Below are 24,690 nucleotides of genomic sequence, written 5' to 3'. Positions count from 1 at the left end.
TCTCCTCTCCTGTCCTCTACTCTCCTGTCCTTATCCCCTCCTGTCCTCTCATGTCCTTCTCCCTCCTGTCCTTCTCCTCTCCTGTCCTTCCTCCTGTCCTCTCCTGTCCTTCTCCCCTCCTGTCCTCTACTCTCCTGTCCTGTCCATGACCCCTCCTGTCCTCTACTCTCCTGTCCTTCTCCCCTCCTGTCCTCTACTCTCCTGTCCTGTCCATGACCCCTCCTGTCCTCTACTCTCCTGTCCTGTCCTTCTCCCCTCATCCTCTCCTCTCCTGTCCTTCTCCCCTCCTGTCCTCTACTCTCCTGTCCTGTCCTTCTCCCCTCATCCTCTCCTCTCCTGTCCTTCTCCCCTCCTGTCCTCTACTCTCCTGTCCTGTCCTTCTCCCCTCATCCTCTCCTCTCCTGTCATCTACTCTCCTGTCCTCTACTCTCCTGTCCTGTCCTTCTCCCCATCCCTCATCCTCTCCTCTCCTGTCCTGTTCTTCTCCCCTCCTGTCATCTACTCTCCTGTCCTCTACTCTCCTGTACTTCTCCCCTCCTGTCCTCTATACTCCTGTCCTTCTCCTCTCCTGTGCTTCTCCCCTCCTATCCTCTACTCTCCTGTCCTCTCCTGTCCTTCTCCCCTCCTGTCCTCTACTCTCCTGTCCTTCTCCCCTCCTGTCCTCAACTCTCCTGTCCTTCTCCCCTCCTGTCCACTACTCTCCTGTCCTGTCCTTCTCCCCTCCTGTCCTCTACTCTCCTGTCCTTCTCCCCTCCGTCCTCTCCTGTCCTGTCCTTCTCCCTCCTGTCCTCTCCTGTCCTTCTCCACTCCTGTCCTTTACTCTCCTGTTCTTCTCCCCTCCTGTCCTCTACTCTCCTGTCCTTCTCCCCTCAGTCCTCTGCTGTCCTGTCCTTCTCCCCTCCTGTCCTCTCCTGCCCTGTCCTTCTCCACTCCTGTGATGTCCTTGTCCTGTTCTCTCCACTCCTCATGTCCTCTCTAAATGACCTACCTGGCTGATTTAGCCTCTGGTTAAATAAAAGTGGCAGTAGACATATAAACACCATATGCATCTTTAAGAGTAATGTACATAGGCTATACTAGTCTTGCGTGGCCTTCCTTCCAAATTATAAGCCTGGCCTCCTGTGACTAAGGCAATAAGAGGTGTAAACACCATGAGATGTGTGGTCAGACCTCGTATCTGGAGAGGAGAATAATAGATGGAGATGATGGGATGTGGTTGCCAAGACAATGGGGACACAGCTGGTGGACCAACACAGGGGCCAGAGAGGACAGAAGACGAGAGGGGGATATGAGGAGAGTGAGATGTTCAACCTCTGCTCAATATAGTTCACCTAAAGAGCACAGCTACAGCTTCCTCTCTCTGTCTATCCTACTCACTGCTGGCCTAACCAATACAATCTTACACTGTAAATACAGTTGAAGTTGGAAGTTTACATACAACTTAGCCAAAAACATTTAAACTCAGTTTTTCACAATTCCTGACAATTAATCCTAGTAAGAATTCCCTGTCTTAGGTCAGTTAGGATCACCACTTTATTTTAAGAATGTGAAATGTCAGAATAATAGTAGAGAGAATTATTTATTTTAGCTTTTGTTTCTTTCATCACATTCCCAGTGGGTCAGAAGTTTACATACACTCAATTAGTATTTGGTAGCATTGCCATTAAATTGTTTAACTTGGGTCAAACATTTCAGGTAGCCTTCCACAAGCTTCCCACAATAAGTTGGGTAAATTTTGGCCCATTCCTCCTGGCCCATTCCTTCCTCCATTCCATTCCTTCCTCCTGAGAGCTGGTGTAACTGAGTCAGGTTTGTAGGCCTCCTTGCTCGCACACGCTTTTACAGTTCTGCCTGGAAAATTTCTATGAGATTGAGGTCAGGGCTTTGTGATGGCCACTCCAATACCTTGACTTTGTTGTCCTTAAGCCATTTTGCCACAACTTTGGAAGTATGCTTGGGGTCATTGTCCATTTGGAAGACCCATTTGCAACCAAGATTTAACTTCCTGACTGATGTCTTGAGATGTTGCTTCAATATATCCACATCATTTTCCTTCTCATGATGCCATCTATTTTATGAAGTGCACCAGTCCCTCCTGCAGCAAAGCACCCCCACAACATGATGCTCCCACCCCCCTGCTTCACGGTTGGGATGGTGTTCTTCGGCTTGCAAGCCTCCCCCTTTTTCCTCCAAACATAACGATGGTCATTATGGCCAAACAGTTTTATTTTTGTTTCATCAGACCAGAGGACATTTCTCAAAAAAGTACAATCTTTGTCCTCATGTGCAGTTGCAAACCATTGTCTGGCATTTTTATGGCGGTTTTGGAGCAGTGGCGTCTTCCTTGCTGAGCGGCCTTTCAGGTTATGTCTATATTGGACTCGTTTTACTGTGGATATAGATACTTTTGTACCTGTTTCCTCAAACGTCTTCACAAGGTCCTTTGCTGTTGTTCTGGGATTGATTTGCACTTTTCGCACCAAAGTATCTCTAGGAAACAGAATGTGTCTCCTTTCTGAGCGGTATGATGGTCTTGGCTGATTTCTTTTGTTTTTCCCATGATGTCAAGCAAAGAGGCACTGAGTTTGAAGGTAGGCTTTGAAATACATCCACAGGTACACCACCAATTGACTCAAATTATGTCAATTAGCCTATCAGAAGCTTCTAAAGACATTCCATAATTTTCTGGAAGTTTCCATACTGTTTAAAGGCAGTCAAGTTAGTGTATGTCAACATCTGACCCACTGGAATTGTGATACAGTGAATTATAAGTGAAATAATCTGTCTGTAAACAATTGTTGGAAAAAATTACTTGTGTCATGCACAAAGTAGATGTCCTAACTGACTTGCCAAAACTACAGTTTGTTAACAAGAAATTTATGGAGTGGTTGAAAAACTAGTTTTAATGACTCCAACCTAAGTGCATGTAAACCTCTGACTTCAACTGTATATACTGAACAGAAATATAAACACATCATGTAAAGTGTTGGTCCCATGTTTCATGAGCTGAAATAAAAGATCTCACAAATTGTCCATGCACACAAAAAGCATATTTCTCTAAAATGTTGTGCACAAATTTGTTTACATGCCTATTAGTGAGCATTTCTCCTTTACCAAGATAATCCATACACCTGACAGGTGTGGCATATCAAGAAGCTGATTAAACAGCATCATCATTACAGAGGTGCACTTTGTGCTGGGGACAATAAAAGGCCACTCTAAAATGTGCAGTTTGACACACAATGACACAGATGTCTCAAGTTGAGGGAGTGTGCAATTAGCATGCTGACTGCAGGAATGTCCACCAGAGCTGGTTTCAGAGAATTGAATGTTAATTTCTCTACCATAAGCCGCCTCCAACGTCATTATAAGGAATTTGGTAGTACGTCTTACCAGTCTCAGAACCGCAGACCACGTGTAACCTCGCCAGACAGGGACCTCCACATCCGGCTTCTTAACGTGCACGATCGTCTAAGACCAGACACCCGGACAGCTGATGAAACTATAGGATTACACAACCGAAGAATTTCTGCACAGACTGTGAGAAACCATCTCAGGGAAGCTCATCTGCGTGCTCGTCATCCTCACCAGGATCTTGACCTGACTGCAGTTCGGTGTTGAAACTGACTTCAGTGGGCAAATACTCACCGTCGATGGCCACTGGCACGCTGGAGAAGTGTGCTCTTTACGGATGAATCCCGGTTTCAACTTTACTGATGGCAGACAGCGTGTATGGCTTCATGTGGGCGAGCGGTTTGCTGATGTCAACGTTGTGAACAGAGTCCCCCATGGTGGAGGTGGGGTTATGGTATGGGCAGGCATAAGCTACGAACAACAAACACAATTGTATTTTATCAATGGCAATTTAAATGAACAGAGATACCGTGACGAGATCCTGAGGCCCATTGTCGTGCCATTCATCCACCACCATCATCTCATGTTTCAGCATAATAACGCACAGCCCCATGTCGCAAGGATCTGTACACAATTCCTGGAAGCTGAAAATGTCCCAGTTCTTCCATGGCCTGCATACTCACCAGACATGTCACCCATTGAGCATATTTGGGATGGATCGACGTGTTCGACAGTGTGTTCCACTTCCTGTCAATATCCAGCAACTTCGCACAGCCCTTGAAGAGGAGAGGGACAACATTCCACAGGCCACAATAAACAGCCTGATCAACTCTATGCGAAGGAGATGTGTTGCTCTGCATGAGGCAAATGGTGGTCACACCAGATACTGATTGGCTTTCATTGTGGTGCACACAATGATACCAAACAGCACAGTGACTACTTTACTCTGGTCCGTGTTCAGTGTGGTGCACACAATGATACCAAACAGCACAGTGACTACTTTACTCTGGTCCGTGTTCAGTGTGGTGCACACAATGATACAAAACAGCACAGTGACTACTTTACTCTGGTCCATGTTCAGTGTGGTGCACACAATGATACCAAACTGCACGGTGACTACTTTTCTCCATTTAAATAGGCTGAATGACTGATTTACAAGATTGGAGATTTAGTGTCCTAAATTTATGAAAACTTAGGACACTAAAGAGGCCTTTCAACTGACTCTGAGAAACACCAATGAAAGATGCCCAGGGTCCCTGCTCATCTGCATAAACATACCTTAGGCATGCTGCAAGGAGGCATGAGGACTGCAGATGTGGCCAGGGCAATAAATTGCAATGTCTGTACTGTGAGACGCCTAAGACAGCGCTACAGGGAGACAGGACGGACAGCTGATCATCCTCGCAATGGCAGACCACATGTAACAACACAGGCACAGGATCGGTACATCCGAACTTCACACCTGCAGGACAGGTACAGGATGGCAACAACTGCCCGAATTACACCAGGAACGCACAATCCCTCCATCAGCGCTCAGACTGTCCGCAATAGGCTGAGAGAGGCTGGACTGAGGGCTTGTAGGCCTGTTGTAAGGCAGGTCCTCAGCAGACATCACCTGCAACAACATTGCCTATGGGCACAAACCCACTGTCGCTGGACCAGACAGGACTGGCAAAAAGTGCTCTTCACTGACGAGTCGCAGTTTTGTCTCACATGGGGTGATGGTTGGATTCGCGTTTATCGTCGATGGAATGAGCGTTACACCGAGGCCTGTACTCTGGAGTGGGATCGATTTGGAGGTGGAGAGTCCGTCATGGTCTGGGGCGGTGTGTCACAGCATCATCGGACTGAGCTTGTTGTCATTGCCGGCAATCTCAACGCTGTGCGTTACAGGGAAGACATCCTCCTCCCTCATGTGGTTCCCTTCCTGCAGGCTCATCCTGACATGACCCTCCAGCATGACAATTCCACCAGCCATACCGCTCGTTCTATGCGTGATTTCCTGCAAGACAGGAATGTCAGTGTTCTGCCATGGCCAACGAAGAGCCCGGATCTCAATCCTATTGAGCACGTCTGGGGGATCGGAGGGTGAGGGCGGGGGCCATTCCCCCCAGAAATGTCCGGGAACTTGCAGGTGCATTGATGGAAGAGTGGAGTAACATATCACAGCAAGAACTGGCAAATCTGGTGCAATCCATGAGGAGGAGATGTACTACAGTACTTAATGCAGCTGGGGGCCACACCAGATATTGACTGTTACTTTTGATTTTGACCCCCCCCCCTCCCTTTGTTCAGTGACACATTATTCAATTTCTGTTAGTCACGTGTCTGTGGAACTTGTTCCGTTTATGTCTCAGTTGTTGAATCTTGTTATGTTCATACAAATATTTACACAAGTTAAGTTTGCTGAAAATAAATGCAGTTGACAGTGAGAGGACGTTTCTTTTTTTGCTGAGTTTACAAAGCTAAAAAGGCAGGTACAGTAAGAGACAGAGAGACAGCTACATGTCAGTGTTACTATTACTATGGTTCAGACCCTAGCTACTGAACAGCAGGTTGAATAGAGGAAGAGTTCCCCTAGAGTTCACTGGTATAATCTATGGTGGCCATAAACATTCAAATTTTAACAATGGGACTGAGTGAGAACCTCTGGAAGGTCATATATCCAATCCATAAACACTAGCTGGGCTGCTTCTGTATTCCTCTCTGAGACAGATAGAAGATGTCCTCATGAGTATCATGTTAGATATAGCTGGACGTTTCTACAATGTTAGGCTATAAAAATGGTATAGTCCCTGAATATGGAGTTACTAAAAGTGAATGCAAGACAATAAATTAGGATAAATCCATAAACGTAAGTTATTCCCACTCAGGACTACTGAAAAGTCTGGGTTACAATTCCTCTCCAAAAACCTCATCTTTAACTATGACCACATGTGAGGTCTAGGTAACCAATCACAGATTGGGACAGCGAGTGTCTGAAAACAAAGGGGACAGAGTGACTGAGCAGGGGAGGGCAGTCTAGGAGGGAAGCCAAGATTTCCTGTGATTGACTGAACCTGTTCCTCAGACCTTTCCCTCTGTCCCCAAGGCTGCAGGCCACCATGTCCTAACTGTCATCCATGTCCCTGTCTACAGAGTCATCCCCCCATCCTAAAACATACACACAGAGGGAAAAAGGCCTTCCCTAGCCAGTTCAGAGTTGTTCCTGAGCCCTCCTCCCTTCCTCCTCACTGCTGACTATTTATTTACATTCTTCCTGTCCTCCTGCCTTTCAGCCCCATCCTGTGTACGCACCGCACACACTGTCCCCGTCTCCCTGCCTCCCCTCCTCCCTCCGAGGCCCTGGACCTTAGGTCAACCCCCAACCTCCCTATCCCTCCTCGGCCCTGGCCCTAAGGTCAACCCCCACCCTGAGTGTCAGTGCGGGGCCTCAGGGGTCAGGGGAGAAAACGCAGAGGGCGCTGGAAGGAATTCTACACTGCTGCTGTTTGTTGACTGGAAGGAGAAACCAAACACGACCCTCATCTCAATTATTCCACAAATAGAGCTAACGGAGACAGTTCTGGCATTGGCATAAAACCTCAGTCAAACCAAAATAGAATGTAGTCAAATCTTTTGTAATACATGTATATCAGGTTTTCTATACCCACGCATGCACATAGCCCACATGAACATATACCCACATGAACATATACCCACACTTCAGTGGATATCTCACCTGTTTCCATTACTTTTAAACAGGCTGGAAATCTGCTGAGTAATAATTCCTCCAACGGATTTACAATGTCTGTTTGGGGCAAGGACTGGTCTTCTAGTTGCTCAACAACTTAGTCTGAGTCCATTCATGCTATTTGGAGCACACTAAAGGCTTCTTCTGCATGCTTCGGTTCGGCTGGGGCTTAGCCGTAATCAGCTAGGCGAACCGAACGAGTGTGCTCCCATAAGTCCCTTAAAAGACCTATGCTTGAAAAATGAGAAAAATGCGGCAATAGTACCGTTTGTCCATCTTGAGACGCCGTAGCCAAAACAGTCTGAATTAATCTAAGATAACTCAAGAAATATGTCATTAATTTGGACGTTTTTGTTGATCTTAGTCGCGCAATTTTACATCTAACTAATATGTTTGGTACAGTACTTCTCAAGTGAAAAAATGTGCATGAGAACGAATCGGCTATAATTGAATGACAACGAACACCTCATTGAAGAAGCCCTACTGTTGACCAATGACCGATGAAGGGGCATAGACTTCGGCTCCCAACTTCGACTTGCCTCATGAAATAATGTTGTGTGCACGGACAGCCGATTAAACCCTTGCCAAAGACCAAAACAAACAAAAACATCACAAACTGTTAATACATGCACAAACTGTTCCGAACTGTTTCGGATGGGAAGCATGCGAACGCCTTCAGGGGTCCCTATCTCCACCATTGTTTGTTCCTAGGTAAACTTTAAGGTATAGGCAAGATTAGGTCTACTGTATGTGTAATTTGGGTGGACTGTTCATTTAACCAGGCCTTGGGGTGATGCATGTCCAGATTTGACAACTAAAGGATGTTCAAGGGGATCCAGACAGGGGCTTTAACGTCAGCTTGTCATGACTTTGGTGGTCTGAGGAAAACCTTCTAAGACAGCCAGCTGCATGCACTTTAAAAGTTAGCTGTTTTTAAATGAATGTGATTCATCAGTTATCGAACCCAAATACAATCCTCCTCTGCTGTGGTATGTACACATATGGTCGTTATCTGTATACAAACTAAACCTAGAAACCCTTTCATGTTTAAACTGTTAAACTTATATGGGTCATGACACTTACATTTTAGGGCCATATATCTTAGAGAGACATTTTCTAGTAAACATTTTCAACTTCAATTTCCCTCAATCAGCGCTAAACAGTCTCACACTGAACTAGGAGAAATAGCTACTGGGAATCAGTCTCACACTGAGCTATGAGAAATAGCCACAAGGAATCAGTCTCACACTGAGCTATGAGAAATAGCCACTGGGACTATATCATGAGAATGTGCGTTAGTTAGAAGTTTGGCCAGTCATTTCCACTCACCTCGCAGTCCTTTTGTCCCTTCTTCTTCAGCTGGTCACATTTACGCAGCTTACAGATCTGCTTCCCAATCTTACGGTTCATACAGTTGCTGCAGGTGCCACAATTCTCCTTCTGCATACAGGGTGCACACACGCCGCACCGCCTCCTCTTCTTACCCTGAGGGGCAGCGTGGGGCACTCCATGGGCGGGGGGCCCAAGAGAGAAGAGACCGCCTTGCTGGTGCTCAGTCTGGATATATTTGGAGTGAGGGGACAGGGGCACCGCTGGGCCCTCCATGGCTACCCTCGGGCCCCGCAGAAAGATCTGGGCCCCGGTCTCGTCACCGTCCATGGAGAATTCATAGATGTCCTGGAAGGGTGGGGGGCCAGGCCCTCCCTTGGCCCTGTGCATTCTGACAGACAGTCCAGCCTAAAGCCTAGCTGCACAGTCCTGGTAGCAATATGAGGGATAAAAACAGAACAGCAGCAACACAGAGTAGTGTAGTCTAATGGGAGAGTTCTGGAGTTGGGAAGGTAGTTGTTGTAAGAGCTGAGAAGGGCTGAGACATACGCAACTTCTAGATGCTAGTCTAGTCCATCCTGTCCTGTCAGTCTCCTGGTTGGCCTGCTGGATGAGATTGGTCGTTGGGGATAGGGCATCTTTCCCAGCTACCCAGAGGGACAGACAGGGGTCAGCCATAACCACAGCAGGGGAGGAGGTGTGAGAGGAGACATGGTCTGGTCTTGCCAATCCAGCAGTAGCCTACCTGGTTGCTATCTGAAAGTGGGAATAGACAGCATGGAGAGAAATACGGAAGAGAGAACAGTTACTTACAATGGACAATAGCAATGTGTGTGTTCCATGTAGGCCAATAAACAGAGAGAATATGAGAATACAAATTCACCTGTCACCCCCCCCACACACACACACACACACACACACACATACACAAATGTATCAATTACTGCTTTATAGGGAAATACATAAATCTCACATCAGGATAGGTATTAGTAGTCTAGACCTGTCATTAGAAATGGCTGGGTCTGGGGATGCCAGTCTATTTTAATATTGTTTGGGAGTCTTACACAGGCAGATGAAATGCACATGGGTCGATATGGGCCTACGTGCAAATTGAGAAAAATGCCTAGTTCTATAATGGCGATCCCTCCCCACGAGGATGGGGCTTTGTTTGTCCTGTATGAATGAGAAAGGGAGTTTCGTTGATGCCCGCGACCGAGCTCTTTGTTCTGCAGTCAGACTCATTAAACTGAAATGTTTTAACTGCGTCGATACACCCGGTGTAGCCAAATAGTTTCTCCACGGCAGCAGGCCTACGCCGACGTTGAATCACGCTCACGTTGAATCACTGCGGTAGCATTTTGTTTCATATTTTGCATATACAAAGATAGGATACACTCAGAAATGTATAATTCTCCTTTCTAATTGGACGTGCTTTGACGACTTATTATCAGGCCCCCTAATATTGTCAACGTGTCTGGATGTCGAATGACATGAAGAAGATGCTTTTCAGAAAATCCGCAGATGAGGTGAAAACTTTATTTTCGCGATAGGGAACCCACTAGTTACTTTCTTAGTTTAGTTTTGCAATGTTGTCAGTCGTCCCAAACATTGTTACAAAGTCGTTATTATTGCAACATTAGTCACAACCACTATTCAGACGGAGCAGTGTGTCATTACGAGAACTTGGGACTAAGGTTCTATCTGCATTTGTATTTTAAAAAGTGTTTTTGGCATAGCCTTGTTTTATTCAATGTTCTCTACCTATATAGTACTTTAAATAACCAATTAATGTTGTTAAATTCAAAATAATACAAAAAAAACAAAAAAAAAATGCTGACACCATTCAAACCAATGAGGGTTCGGTAATGTAAAGCCAATTATATCAGAATCATCGTTTTGCAAAATTAACCTTTTAGTCCCAAGCTCTCTGATACAAACCAATCACATGAAGTTTGACTTCATTTATTAGGCACGATAGAGACTTAAAAGTCTGCATATTGGGTGTCAATCTTCTACATCCAAGCCTAGGCTTCATCAACCCCTATTGTTGTCCAAAAAAATAAATACATCTACAACCTTTTTAGGAAGCCTGTGCATCATCAATACAAATATATAGATGCCAAATGAAGTGCCTATGGACATGTGTAACCATGCATACTGAGCGTAAATACAGGGTGAATTGTGAAATATTAGTTTATTTTTGTCTAGTTTGGTTGTGTGCAAAAACCAATATGCAACAAAAAAATATTTATGTTGGAATGGAAAAATCGTTAAGAAAAAGCCTAAATATAGGCTATCCAATGAGACCTGACATGCTCGCTAATATAGGCCTAGCCACACAATTAGACAGTATTTGGCAACGGGTATTAATTAGGCTACTTTCCTGTGAAAGTCTTGTGCAGAATCAGATGCAATGGCACGTTGCCACAATGCAACACGCGCTCCACTACCCTACTTCCCAAATAAGCACATGGCTTATTCAGCAATTTACACCGGGTGCTTTAACTGGAGGCAAACTCCAGCGCTGTACAAGACTGGTACACAGACCCATTATTATAACCAACGACGGGTTAACTCGTGTATTAAACACTTTGTCAATAGTTTATTGAAGTGTCAGTTAAAGGGGTTGGAGGGGAAAAAACTTCAAATCGACTTTTCAAATATCACCCCCGGGAGCAAATAGACAAGAACAATGATCAAAGGATAAAAAGTGAGAAAAACATCAGATAAAACAATACACCATTAGATGGTATCAATACATTTACATAAACCTCAATATCTGTCAAACAGAACACATAAATCTGTTAAGGCATGTGTGAAGTCGCACACATTAAATAATGGGAGTTTATCAGTGGGCCCAATGTGTATTTGACTAATTGCTTTACTGATGAGATACTACTCACTTTCATTTGGTGGAATACACATCCAGATTTATTTCGACAACAAGCTGTTAGGCTATTGGAAAGGCTGATGGCCACAGAAAGGAAATAGAGAAATATCTCAAGAGATAGGATACATACCACGTTTGACGGGTGGGTCTTTAAATCCCTCGATTTTTTTTTATACCTTAGATAAAGTTTATAAAAATAAAACAGCATAAACTCCCCCTTCAAAGGCAAAGCAAAAGTCTAGATATTATTATTGAAAAGTTGTTCGAAGGTGAATTATGAGAAAAAATTATGCAAAAATTGCAGTGGAACAGTAACATAAAAAGCAACTCAACTCCCAGAATAAAAACAAAACGTAGCCAATAAACTTTGAGAAAATGCGCGATTCTTTTGCACAGTTTTTCACTTAGTGACTCGTTGAAGGTCCGAGGTCTGGTTAGAGTTAAAAGACGAAGAAAATAATAGCAGAAAACGTTGTGGAGCGGTTAAAGTGATCAGCAAATTACGGAGTGGAGTTCGATACACACAGTGGAACAACAGGGTTAACGCTTCTCCCTATGACGTCATTCTCATCTCAGACAGTGCACATTTTTACGTTTTACACACAAACCCTCAAAATGAAAACATGAAATTACATTAGTTATAAATCATGGGATTATTTTTTAGATGGTAAGAAAACAAATATGAGATGGGCTATGTCCTCCTAATCAAAATGATGAAAATTGGTATTTGCCATGATGTCATTTCCCACATAATAATAACTGGTGTGGGCTATTTGTCGAACTGTTAAGTTTGGAATATCTGTGGAATTCAAAGATCGAATCATTTGAGAGGAATGTTCATTGTAGCCTAGAAAAGAAGCACAACCCACAACGTGTGTTTACCATTTAGTTCATCAAACCAAAAACATTAAAAGCTCCCATACATCTTCATTAATGGCCTCTCATAACAAGATATCATGACAGAAATGTGTTTGACGTTACAGACATGCAGAAACATGTGGCTCTTGAAGTTGGTAACAGCCAGATCGATCTACACCGACTACATTGTAGTCGTTACAAAGTATCCACTAACTGAGAGGACCCAAATTAACCTGATAATTCAGGGTATATCATATCAATTCTTAAATCTTTAATATCATACCATTGTAAAACTCAAGTTTGAATTAATTTGACAGACACACAAACAAAAGCTGCAAACACAAACGCAAACCTTTAACATTCTTGACAGGGCAACCCATCGTTATCAAACTGTAGTATGTCAGTCAGTATAGAGTAATAAAGATAAATCTGTCCTGCATTATATAATAGGGCTATACAGTATAGGCTTGTGCTTGGATCAGGATTCAGTCCCTGATCAATCATTGGTCAATAAATAATTACTTTAAAAAAGGTCATCAAGAGTGATTAAGGTGGACAAAACTTCAGGTAGGCCACAGCAAAGTGCTCAACATGACACCTTACATGATATAAAAAGAGAAAAGCAGTAACATGTCACCCGCATAATACAACCGTTAGATTTGATATGGAAGGACATGGTTACACATACAGTATTAACTGATGATAAAACAATGAATATGGTTGTGCATAATTCAGAGGAAGGGATTTCATGTCACATTCTCAAACTCTAATGTGTTGACTTCAGTGTTGATGACAGACAGGCAAACAGACAAATCCATAAACATGGTTCGGAGGACTGAGAAGAAAAATTCAGGAAATGGGGAGTTTCGGAATAAGTGAGGGTAGAAAATACCAAGGGGACCGAGGAATAACATAGGAATGTAATAGAAGTAGCACCAGGAGTGTTTCCTGGCCATGTAACCTGACCAGAAGAAACTCTGGGCAATGTTGATGATAAGAAATTGATTGAAGCACGAGAAAAAGGGTACTAGCAGTAGACTGTAGTGACACATCTGAGGGAAGCACATAAACAGGTTTGCCTGCCATTCTCACTCACAAGAGGAACTCAAAAGGATAGCAAAGAGCTTGGAAAGAGAACCAGAAATGACAACAGAGATACCCATTTTAGGCCTGCTACAAAAGCCGTAGCTACGCTGAGACTGGTAACCTCATAACTAACACATTTGACAGTGCAAACAACTCCATTAAAAACAGGATTTTGTGTGTCGTGTCACACATTCTGTAGTAGTTCAGTTAGACAGCAGAGCCTCTAGTTTGTGAGGATAAATCCTGAAATGCATTTACACAGGGAATGCATCATAGCCACACACAACCCCCCCCCATCTGAAACCACCTCCTATTTGTTGTACAGTAGTGGTGCAGAGGCCAGAGAGTGACGAGTCAAGCCTCTATGTCCGGACCTGGAATTTGCCAGCTTTGGTCATGTACTTGATGCCTTTGAATGGCTTGTACTTCTCCCCGTACATATCCAACCGATTCACCTTCAGTCCTGGAAGAACAAGGAATTTAAAAAGGAGAAAAGGTGTCACATTGCTATTCAAAATTTATTTCTACAGAAAGTCACATAAAATGTTGATTTGGTCACTGCAAGGGTCGTAAGATACACGTAAACCCCTTTTGGAAACAGATACAAACCTCTCTGAGGATCAGATAGATTAAATAGAGATTGAGTATCTTGTTTCTATCTAATGGGAAAAGGTGTCACTGTGAATGAGCTGTGTGGATGTCATGTGATTGTCTGCTGAGCATGCTTTGTAATATGGAGTTAGTAGATAGAATATTAATAAGATCTGATCTAGGGTTAGATATTTATTTAGTCCCTGATATGATTATGGGTCAAGTAAACTGATACTAAATCAGCTGCTAAGTGGCAACGTCTACTCTAGAGTGTAATAACCAATTATGATAAAGGTGTGTGTATACTACTAATCATTTGTGGGGGTTCTTATATTAGTCTGTTAAACACAATTGTGTAATGTATTTTTTTGTTGTTGCATATACCAACTTCCACTGAGACACCTGCGGGGAGTGGGGTCACGGCCAGGGTCACCATTGTACAGCCCCCCTGGAGCAATTAGGATTAAGTGCCTTGCTCAAGGGACCTTGTCAGCTCCAGTATTTGAACCAGCAACCTTTCGGTTACTGGCCCAAAACTCTAACCTCGAAGCTACCAGTGTGTGTGTGTGTTTTACCAGAGAGGGCCGACTGTTGGATCTTGAACTGGATGTTGATGGTGGGGTTCTCGTCTGGCTTGGAGGCCCCTGCCTGCAGGCTCATAGAGCCTTTTAGACTCGGCAGTTTCTGAGGGTTGATCTTACCCACGTCCCACGACAGGAGCTGCATAGGGACAACAAAATATCCTCACAATGTTATTACACCACATAGGGAGAAGGGTATAATTATGAATACACAGAGGTGGGTGGGGGGAGAAATCATCCATTCCATGGAATGTATGACCACTGACCCTTATGTAAGTTTACAGCATACACCACCACCTGGTCGGGTTAATCCATATCGGCACACACGCACGCATACATGCACTCCCTTCCCCACCACCTTACCTTAGTGACAGGGTCGAAGGTGTATGTCCCCTGGGTGGGGTTGAGGTTGGTGTTGAGAACTCCGCGGGGCAGCTGGCTGCTGACCAGAACAGCCTCTACTCCCTTCCCCATGGTCTGCTTGGGGCCCAGGGTCAGCTCAAAGCGGCCCTGAGAACTACCCTCCCTGAACGTGATGTTGTGCTTGACGTACACTGGGATGGCCACCAGACTGAGGGGCAGACACAGAGTGTCAGTCAGAAGAACACAGGTAGGACAGACACCGAGACAAAAACAACCCAGAGCACACTGAACAAAGTGTGCCAGTGACTAGGACTAAATTAAACAAGTGAATCATTTGCTGCTCAGATGTCAGTTTGTTATTACAACTTTTAAAAATGTGAAACTTCTTACTAAAAATGTGGAAATACAAATGTAAACCGTCAGGGTCATACTTGCATTGGTGACAAATATCGCAAAACCAGAAGAGATAATGATCCAATCTATACCAAAACACTGCACTACATTCCTAAAACTATACTACTTACATCTAATGCTTTGTCAAATGGATGTTTTGAGAATTAAAACATCCATTTGATAAATGCATGTAAACATTCAACCAAACACGGGTCTTCATCTAGCTAACACTGTAAAACAACTCTAGTTTTGGGTTGAGTCACAACTACAATGTCAATTTACTTTGAAATACCTTGCTGACCTTAATGGGTGGAGACTAAAATTAAGACAATGACAAGAAAAAGTCAACATTCAGAAAATGGGAAGCAAGCAGACGTGTGCGTTATGCCTTAAGCACATGCAGAAAATGGCCAAGACTATGTGGACACCCCTTCAAATGAGTGGATTTGGCTATTTCAGCCACACCAGATGCTGACAGGTATATAAAATTGAGCACACAGCAATGCAATGTCCCATGACAAACTTTGGCAGTAGAATGGCCCGTACTGAAGAGCTCAGAAACTTTCAATGTGGCACCATCATAGGATGCCAACTTTCCAACAAGTCAGTTTGACAAATTTATGCCCTGCTAGAGCTGCCCTGGTCAACTGTAAGTGCTGTTATTGTGTAGCGGAAACGTCTAGGAGCAACAACAGCTCAGCCGCAAAGTGGTAGGGCACACAAGCTCACAGAATGAGAACGCCAAGTACTGAAACACATAAAAATCATCTATCCTCAGTTGCAACACTCACTACCGAGATGCAAATTGCCTCTGGAAGCAACAGCAGCACAATAACTGTTCATCAGGAGCTTCACGAAATGGGTTTCCATGGCCGTGCAGCCGCACATAAGCATAAGATCACCATGCGTAATGCCAAGCGTTGGTTGGAGTGGTGTAAAGCTCACCGCTATTGGACTCTGGAGCAGTAGAAACGCTTCACCATCTGGCAGTCTGATGGACAAATCTGGGTTTGGTGGATGCCAGGAGAACGCTACCTGTTCGAATGCATAGTGCCAACTAAAGTTTGGCGGAGGAGGAATAATGGTCTGGGGCCGACTTTCATGGTTCGGGTTAGGCCCCTTAGTTCCAGTGAAGGGAAATCTTAGCGCTACTGCATACAATGACATTCTAGAAGCGAGGTCCATACAGAAATGGTTTGTTGAGATCGGTGTGGAAGAACAACTGGGTCATGCAGAAAGACAATGATCCAAGACACAATCAAGTCAACATGAAAATGGTCCAAAAGCAACAAATTTGAAGTTTTGGAATGGCCTAGTCAAAGTCCAGACATAATCCCAATTAAGATGATGTGGCAGGACTTGAAACGAGCAGTTCATGCTTGAAAACCCACAAATGTCAATGAGTTAAAGAAGTTAACTCAGTGACAAGAGTGGGCCAAAAGTCCTCCACAGCGATGTGAGACTGATCAACTACTACAGGAGGCATTTGGTTGCAGTCATTGCAGCTAAAGGTGGCACAACCAGTTATTGAGTGTAAGGGGCAATTACTTTTTCACACAAGGGAATTGGATTTTGCATAACTTTGTTAAATAAGTATCTTTGTCTTGTTATTTGTAAACTTATGTTCCCTTTACCATTACCACATCTTTTTGGTTGAAGATCTGATAACATCCAGTATAAAAAAAAAGCATAAATAGAGAAAATCAGAAACGGGACAAATACTAGTTAAGGCACTGTATGTGGTATAATATTTTAAAGCCAGTGTAAAGCCTGAGAAAACAGATCAGAAGACTAGAGGAGAACAGAGTTACTGACTTCTGGGAGCTGACATGGTAGGAGAGCAGCCGGAAGTTTCCATCTGGGGGGATGAAGGAGAGGATCCTCTCCGCTTCCCAGCGCTTGAACCTCACACACGGGTGGAAGCTCACATCATCCAGCAGACGAGGGTTCTGTGACAGGATCAAACAGGGGTATCAAGACAGAGAGAAAGAGAGTGGGAGTGACAGAAACCGATAGGACCATTTTGACACAGTTAACTTCAGTATGTCATACAGAGAGGCAGAGAGTGATCGGCTATTTGCAGGGGACAGGATTGGAGATAAACAATTGGCTACAGCGGATCCGGCTCGCCAGCCCATTCAATCTGTTCAGCGGGAGGTTTGAGTAAAATAAATGTATGATAAAAAAATTCTAATAAATAAAATATATAGTACCAGTCAAAAGTTTGGACACACCTACTCATTGCTCAGCATATGTGGGAACTCCTTCAAGACTGTTGGAAAAGCATTTCTCATGAAGCTGGTTGAGAGAATGCCAAGAGTGTGCAAAGCTGTCATCAAAGCAAAGGGTGGCTACTTTGAAGAATCTCAAATCTATTTTGATTTGTTTAACACTTTTTTGGTTACTACATTATTCCATGTGTTATTTCATAGTTTTGATGTCTTCACTATTATTCTACAATGTAGAAAATAGTCAAAATAAAGAAAAACCCTTGAATGAGTAGGTCTCCCCAAACTTTTGACTGGTACTGTACATACATTCAAACTCCTCTGCGTATTTATTTTGACTTCTACATTAATATGGATGTTACCATGACTACAGATATTCATGAACAAATCCTGAATAACTACGAGTGAGAAAGTTAGAGGCATAAACCCCCCCCCCCAAAAATGCTAACCTCTGCTGTTATTGGCTGGTAATGGTAGGAGGTTTTAGGGGCATGATACGCTATATATACAATCAAGCACACAGCCATGCAATCTCCATAGACAATCATTGGCAGTAGAATTGCCTTACTGGAGAGCTCAATGACATTCAATGTGGCACAGTCATAGGATGCTACCTTTCCAACAAGTCAGTTCTTAAAATTACTGCCCTGCTAGAGCTGCCACAGTCAACTGTGTGTGCTGTTATTGTGAAGTGTGAAAGTCTAGGAGCAACAACGGCTCAGCTGCGAAGAGGTAGGCCACACAAGCTCACAGAACGGGACCGCAGAGTGCTGAAGCGCATAAAAATGGTCTGTCCTCAGTTGCAACACTAACTACAGAGTTCCAAACTGGCTCTGGAAGCAACGCCAGCACAAGAACTGTTCGTCGGGAGCTTCATGAAATTGGCTTCCATTTCCGAGCAGCCACACACAAGCCGAAGATCACCATGCGCAATGCCAAGCATCGTCTGGAGTGGTGTAAAGCTTGCCTCCATTGGACTCTGGAGCAGTGGAAACGTGGTCTCTGGAGTGATGAATCACGATTCACCATCTGGCAGTCTGACAGACGAATCGAATTGGAACGCTGACTGCGAGCCTGGCCTAATCGCTCAACATCAGTGCCCGACCTCACTAATGCTTTTGTGGCTGAATGGAAGCAAGTCCCTGCATTTAGTGGAAAGCCTTCCCAGAAGAGTGGAGGCTGTCATAGCAGCAAAAGGGGGGCAACTCAATATTAATGTCCATGATTTTGGAATGAGATGTTCAGGAAGCATTTTGTCATGTAGTATTTTTGTGCATCTGTACTTTCCACTGATCATTAAACATGATTTATTCAGAATTATCCATAATCATGGTAGCATCAACATTAATGTAAAGTGTTCAGAAATATATTCTAAATCAAATTTTTAATTACATTTTTTTTATATTGACATACAAATTGGTGGTTACAGTCTTATCCCATCGCTGCAACTCCCGTACGGACTCAGCAGAGGCGAAGGTCGAGAGCCAATGCGTCCTCCGAAACACGACCCTGCCAAGCTGCACTGCTTCTTGACACACTGCTCACTTAAACCAGAAGCACCGATGTGTCAGAGGAAACACAGTACAACTGGCAACCGTGTCAGCGTGCATGCGCCCGGGCCGGCCACAGGAGTCCCATCGCGCTCTAGCGATAAGGACATCCCCGCTGGCCAAATCCTCCCCTAACCCGGATGATGCTGGGCCAATTGTGAGCCCCATCATGGGTCTCCTGGTCGTGGCCGGCCTCGACACAGCCCGGGGTCGAACCCGGGTCTGCAGTGACTCCTCAATACCACTGCGCCGAAGATATTCTATTCGTATTTACAATAAAAGTGACTACAAAATGACAATATATAATTTACCATTCATTTCTATTGGGCCCAACACATCCAAAAAGTTCTAAAAAAAATTAAGTGAATTTGTCCAAATACTTATGACATCCTCAAAAATGGGGACTAGATACAAAATGCATTCATTTCTAAAATGGTAAAACAGGTATGAAAATAGCACTACAAAAAGAAGGTGACATTCTGTACTGTCGTCTCATAAATCATTTGATCTCAAATACAAAATTATGGTGTGTAGAGACAAATGTAAATATTATTTGTGGTAATTAAAAAAAAATTTTAAAAAATTAAAACACTCTTGAACATCTTAAATTATACTGAACAAAAACAGAACAATTTCAACAATTTTACTGAGTTACAGTTCATATAAGGAAATCAGTCAACTGAAATCAATTCATTAGGCCCTCGTCTATGGATTTCACATGACTAGGTAGGGGCGCTGCCATGGGTAGGACTGGGAGGGCATAGGCCCACCCACTTGGGAGCCAGGCCCAGCTAATCAGAATGAGCTTTTCCCCACAAAAATTGATTTCTTACAGACAGAAATACTCCTCAGGTTCATCAGCTGTCTGGGTGGCTGGTCTCAGACAATCCCGCAGGTGAAGAAGCCAGGTGTGGAGGTCCTGGGCTGGCGTGGTTACCCGTGGTCTGGGGTTGTGAGGTTGGTTGGACGTACTGCCAAATTCTCTAAAATGATGTTGGAGGCTTATGGTAGAGAAATGACCATTCAATTATCTGGGAACAGCTCTGGTGGTCATTCCTGCAGTCAGCATGCCAATTGCATAGTCCCTCAAAACTTGAGACATCTGTGGCATTGTGTTGGGTGACAGAACTGCACAACTCCCCCCAAAAAACGGAATTTCGAAATCATGATGTGGCCCTCGAGACAAAATGACTGCCCGCCCCTGGGCTAGAGAGACTGAGCGAAAGAGAGGACTCACCATGAACGAGAGAGTGAGGTCAGGCATGCCTGTTAATTTCACACAGGCATCAATCACCCCCTGGATCTCTGCTGTGATAGTGGAGCCTAACAGTGTGTGAGAGAAACAGAGAGATGGAGAGAGAGAACGACTCAATCAGAAAGTCAAATTCTGTGTTGGTTATTTTTAATAGGTCAGGATATATTTACAGGAGAGCGTGATGGGGCAGTATGCCTACCATACCTGATTTATCGATTATGGCATCAATCTCCTCCACTACATCAAAGTAGGCCTCGTTGTTTGTGTACTTCACTCCAGTGCGTCGCCATGGCACCACGGACAACTGGCCAGTAGGGAGCTGCTCCCCTACATTGGTACTGCCTACAAAACAACAGTCAAATATAATGACACACAAACAGGATGCACACATTCAGATAGTTGTGTACAGTGACATGGGTCTAGTTGCAAAGTTTAAAAACAAATCATAGCCAACTCCCACTGCAGTTTTTCCTGGTCAAGTTGCATTGTGTAATACTAGGGTGTTGAGGTTGTTATGGTCAGGAAAAAGTGATGACATAGTGACTGTGCAGAGGCAAACTTGGTCATCTTCAGGTACCTGTGATGGTGTTGACCACTGTGCGCAGGATGGTGGGCGGCTTGATGAGCTCTTTGAGGATATTGGACTCTGTGGCCAGGGGGAAACCATTGTCCAGCATCTCCTCTAGTAGCTCATATACTACCACCACATTGTCCTTGATCGCTGCCTCCGTGCACACCCCAAAGTAGTCCTGACAACAGGGAGGGAGGGAGTGAGAGGCCAGGGGAGGGAGGGATCAGTTGAGGGATTGGAGAATGAGAAGAGATTAACTAAATGAATTGCAACATTTTAAAAAGTAACACTTTAACTTAACAATAAGACAATCAGTAACTCAAAGAAACAGTTGGATTACATTGCAAGGTAGACTTAGGGTGCATTCGTAAATTCCCTCTGGCCATCTACTCTGATTTCAAAGCACTCTCGTTTGAGTGTGCCAGAGCGCAGAATAACTGATGCATTTACGAACGCTCAACACCCGTTGAATATATGGCCGGTCAGTAAACGTCGGCAAAAAGAGTAATTAAATTGTTGCCAGCAGCACAGTTAGTCACCAAAGCTCTGGATAACATGAAAACAGCCTAACCAGCTCTGCTAGGGTGAAAGAACTGGTCAGAGTGAGGTGTTCTCTCATTTATGTCTGGAAGTAGCTAGCTAACTTTAGTCAGTTAACCTCTACGGGATCAGTGTCCCTAACCCAGGACAGTTGTTGCTCAATTTGCGATAATGTGACTAGAATGACGTTGTAAACAGCTAATTCTGGGACATAGACATGTCTAATATGGGCAGAAAGAGCAAAAAAATACCATGCTATTGTTTGAGGATAGTGCACAACAAAACACTTATCACGACAACTGGTTTGATACATTCACCTCTGAAATTAAATAATGTACTTACATTCTTGCTCTGATTTGTCATCCTGAGGGTCCCAGAGATAAAATTAAACAGTTTTGCTTGATAAAATTGATTTTTATATTTAAATGTAGGAACTGGGTTCTACAGTTTGACCCCACTGCTTGGTTCTACAGTTTGACCCCACTCCCCAAAACCTTTTGCACACACACTCTTGTGGACAACATCTAAATTACATCTAGAATCCTATCCCAATGTATGGCCTTTCTCTTGCATTTCAAAGATGATTGAACAAAAACAAAAAATATATAAAAAAATGTTGGTTTTTTTGTTTGTATTATCTTTTACCAGATCTAATGTGTTATATTCTACTACATGAATTTCACATTTTCACAGGTGTTTCCTTCCACAAGTGTTTCCTTTCAAATGGTATAAAGAATATGCATATCCTTGCTTCAGGTACTGAGCTACCGGGAGAGTTGGGAATGTCATTTTATGCGAAAATTGAAAAAAAGTGCGAGAGCAAAAGGCTCCTTCTTTACGAACTGACAATCTGACAACTCTCTGAATTTACAAACGCCCTGAGCACATGGAGCGCACTTGGCACTCCAGAGTGAATTTAGGAACGCACCAAGGTGATTAACAACCTGAACATGTGAAAGTGAATGGACGAAAAGTAAGTAGTCCAAGTACAAACCTGGAATGTATCAACCACCCTGTGTAAGAACTCAATGACAAAGAGCGGCGGCACCTCGCTCTGAATAACTGCCACAAAGTAAATGCGGTGCCTTAGCACACTGATTAGGTAGTGGTGTGGGGTCGGGATGACTGGGGGCACGTTCTCCGGCTCGCTGGCGCGCTCTTGCGCCTCGAAAAAGTAGTCGCACACGGAGCGGCTCACAACGCTCTTCCAGTGCTTCTCAAGGAAAATGTCCCCCGAGGAGTTCACGAGGAACAGGCTGTGGATCATTTTGGCTGGAGGGTGAGACAGAAAAATAACAAATATTTAGCTAGCGACTCAAACGATTCTAGCTATACCATCCATGCAGTTGGAATACAATATAAATTTGAGTTACACAGCGCTTGTGGTACTCTCAATATAGACATACATCTATGATGAGTGACAATGTAACTTGTGATGTGGAGAAAGGGATAGGACAGGTCACAGGCGACACCGTTTCATTAAATATTCGGCTGTGCTATCAGGTTCCGCCGTGGACGGCCGTAATATCAGTAGGCATGCACACGAACCTGTGAAATAAGATGACTACAGATGATGGTGATATATGGTGTTTTACTGGACGATAGGCCTGCCTCTGTATTCTTACAACATCCCCTCCTCACCGTTGTCTTGTGACAGCAGGCGAGCGCCGTCATTACAGCGATGATGAAAACGGAATTATTCACGGCTTACGCTCAATATTTTAGTGCTATTCCTTATATTTATAACGTGTAATTACTTACCGGTGTCAATCTATTTGTGTTTTCGTCTCGCTTTCGTCTTTTTTCAATGAAAGATTAGAGAAGGCCGTCGCTTGTTCTCAGTTAGCTGGCCTGAATGACGAGAAATCTGACACCAGATAGGACCAATCGGAGACGAAAAAAAGCAAGAATGCCCTCCTCTGCCAAATAGTGATTGGTCCATAGTGCGGAGGTTCGTGCCTGTCAGTACCACTCGGAACTCAATTGTAATTGGACAACGCCCAGTAAACACAGGCTGAACATGCACCTTGATTGGCTAAACGGCACCGTCGCGTCTGACATTTTGTGTCAAGACATCGTCCACGGATCATATCAGATTTCATTTTGTGGATACATTTTGTGGATACAAAATATATATATTTCCAATGAATAAAATGTAATGGAAAATAATTTACTTGGTTACTCTGAAACCACCATGTATCTAATCTATCAAACCCATAGCCCATGGGAGGAGTAAAATCTATATATGTTTTAAAGTGTAGGCTTTTTGAATATACATGTGTATATAATTTACATCATTGGCACTTACGTGAAATGGAGATAAATTGGCCTATTGTTAAATCAGAATATAATTGGTCCCTTTGGTAGTGTTTTCCATATGTGCGTCTGTAAATATGATAAATTGGATAATGGACTCACTCATATTGAAGATGTCTTATCAAGTAGATAGCCGTTCAAATGGATCCTTTAAATGGATGCCAAATATGTATTTGCATTCAGTCTGACCTTTTGCAGTCACAGACTAGCTTCTGATCCACTCTTATACTGTACAAAAATATAAACACATCTTTTTTTATTTAACTAGGCAAGTCAGTTAAGAACAAATTCTTATTTACAATGACGGCCTACCCCGCCAAACCTGGACGACGCTGGGCCAATTGTGCGCCGCCTTATGGGACTCCCAATCACGCCCGGATGTGATGCAGCCAGGATTCAAACCAGGTACTGCAGTGATGCCTCTTGCACTGAGATGCAGTGTCTTAGATCACTGCACCACTCGGGAGCCTAAACATGTAAAGTGTTGATCCCATGTTACATGAGCTGAAAGAAAAGATCCCATGTGTTTCATATACACAAAAAAGTTTATTTCTCTCAAATGTTGTGCACAAATTTGTTTACATCCCTGTTAGTGAGCATTTCTCCTTTGCCAAGATAATACATCCACCCTATGAGCTTCTTCTTCAGTGGTGTTTATCGCCACCCTATGAGACTCCCAACCACGGCCAGTTATAATACAGCCTGGATTCGAATCAGGGTGTCTGTAGTGACGCCTCTAGCACTGAGATGCAGTGCCTTAGACCACTGCGCCACAAAATCCTGCCAGCCTGTCCCGTTTCTCTTAAAAAATATAAAATATTCGACTGTCTAATGACGTTCTACTCAATATACTCTTTATACTAATTTCCTGTATCCCCTTCTCCCTCATACTAGATCTCAGCCTCTCTCTTTCTCTCTGATACTGCCCACACTGTATCAATACATGCACCAATGTCTCTGTTTCCTGGAAACAATCACACTTTCCTGTTGGATGATTTCCTATCACATTTAAGGACTTATTCAACTGGCTGTGTCCCACCCTTAATGTTTTA

The 24,690-nt window shown here is 43.6% G+C and overlaps 1 protein-coding gene across 2 annotated transcripts; it reads right to left on the bottom strand.

Annotated features, from left to right (window-relative positions):
• Nucleotides 1-12,178: 12,178 nt before the first annotated feature.
• Nucleotides 12,179-23,215, bottom strand: ap3m2 (adaptor related protein complex 3 subunit mu 2). 2 transcript variants are annotated; one of them, XM_024417851.2, is made up of 10 exons: nucleotides 23,084-23,199; nucleotides 22,871-22,969; nucleotides 22,317-22,594; nucleotides 20,789-20,960; nucleotides 20,416-20,553; nucleotides 20,194-20,279; nucleotides 16,994-17,127; nucleotides 14,786-14,993; nucleotides 14,417-14,561; nucleotides 12,179-13,713 (listed from the first exon to the last, which is right to left on the bottom strand). In XM_024417851.2, the coding sequence occupies exons 3-10, from the start codon at nucleotides 22,587-22,589 to the stop codon at nucleotides 13,613-13,615; spliced, it is 1,257 nt and encodes a 418-aa protein (XP_024273619.1). In that variant the 5' UTR covers nucleotides 22,590-22,594; nucleotides 22,871-22,969; nucleotides 23,084-23,199; the 3' UTR covers nucleotides 12,179-13,612. The 2 variants fall into 2 exon arrangements, with proteins under 2 accessions (XP_024273619.1, XP_024273618.1); XM_024417850.2 differs by lacking the exon at nucleotides 22,871-22,969 and having other exon boundaries at nucleotides 23,084-23,215.
• Nucleotides 23,216-24,690: the final 1,475 nt, after the last annotated feature.

The sequence above is a fragment of the Oncorhynchus tshawytscha genome, linkage group LG04 (genome assembly GCF_018296145.1).
Source record: "Oncorhynchus tshawytscha isolate Ot180627B linkage group LG04, Otsh_v2.0, whole genome shotgun sequence".
Taxonomy (NCBI): domain Eukaryota; kingdom Metazoa; phylum Chordata; class Actinopteri; order Salmoniformes; family Salmonidae; genus Oncorhynchus; species Oncorhynchus tshawytscha.
The sequence above is the reverse complement of the archived record's forward strand: the minus strand, read 5'-3'. Positions and strand labels throughout refer to the sequence as shown.

What these genes read in the sequence shown, in the direction of transcription:
- ap3m2 (XM_024417850.2), bottom strand. Translation starts at nt 22,589, where the DNA reads ATGATCCACAGCCTGTTCCTCGTGAACTCCTCGGGGGACATTTTCCTT. An exon ending in AGTGGTCAACACCATCACAG is followed by an intron (nt 20,554 to 20,788) that starts GTACCTGAAGAT and finishes GTTGTTTTGTAG; the next exon opens with GCAGTACCAATGTAGGGGAG. An exon ending in TGCCATAATCGATAAATCAG is followed by an intron (nt 20,280 to 20,415) that starts GTATGGTAGGCA and finishes ACACACTGTTAG; the next exon opens with GCTCCACTATCACAGCAGAG.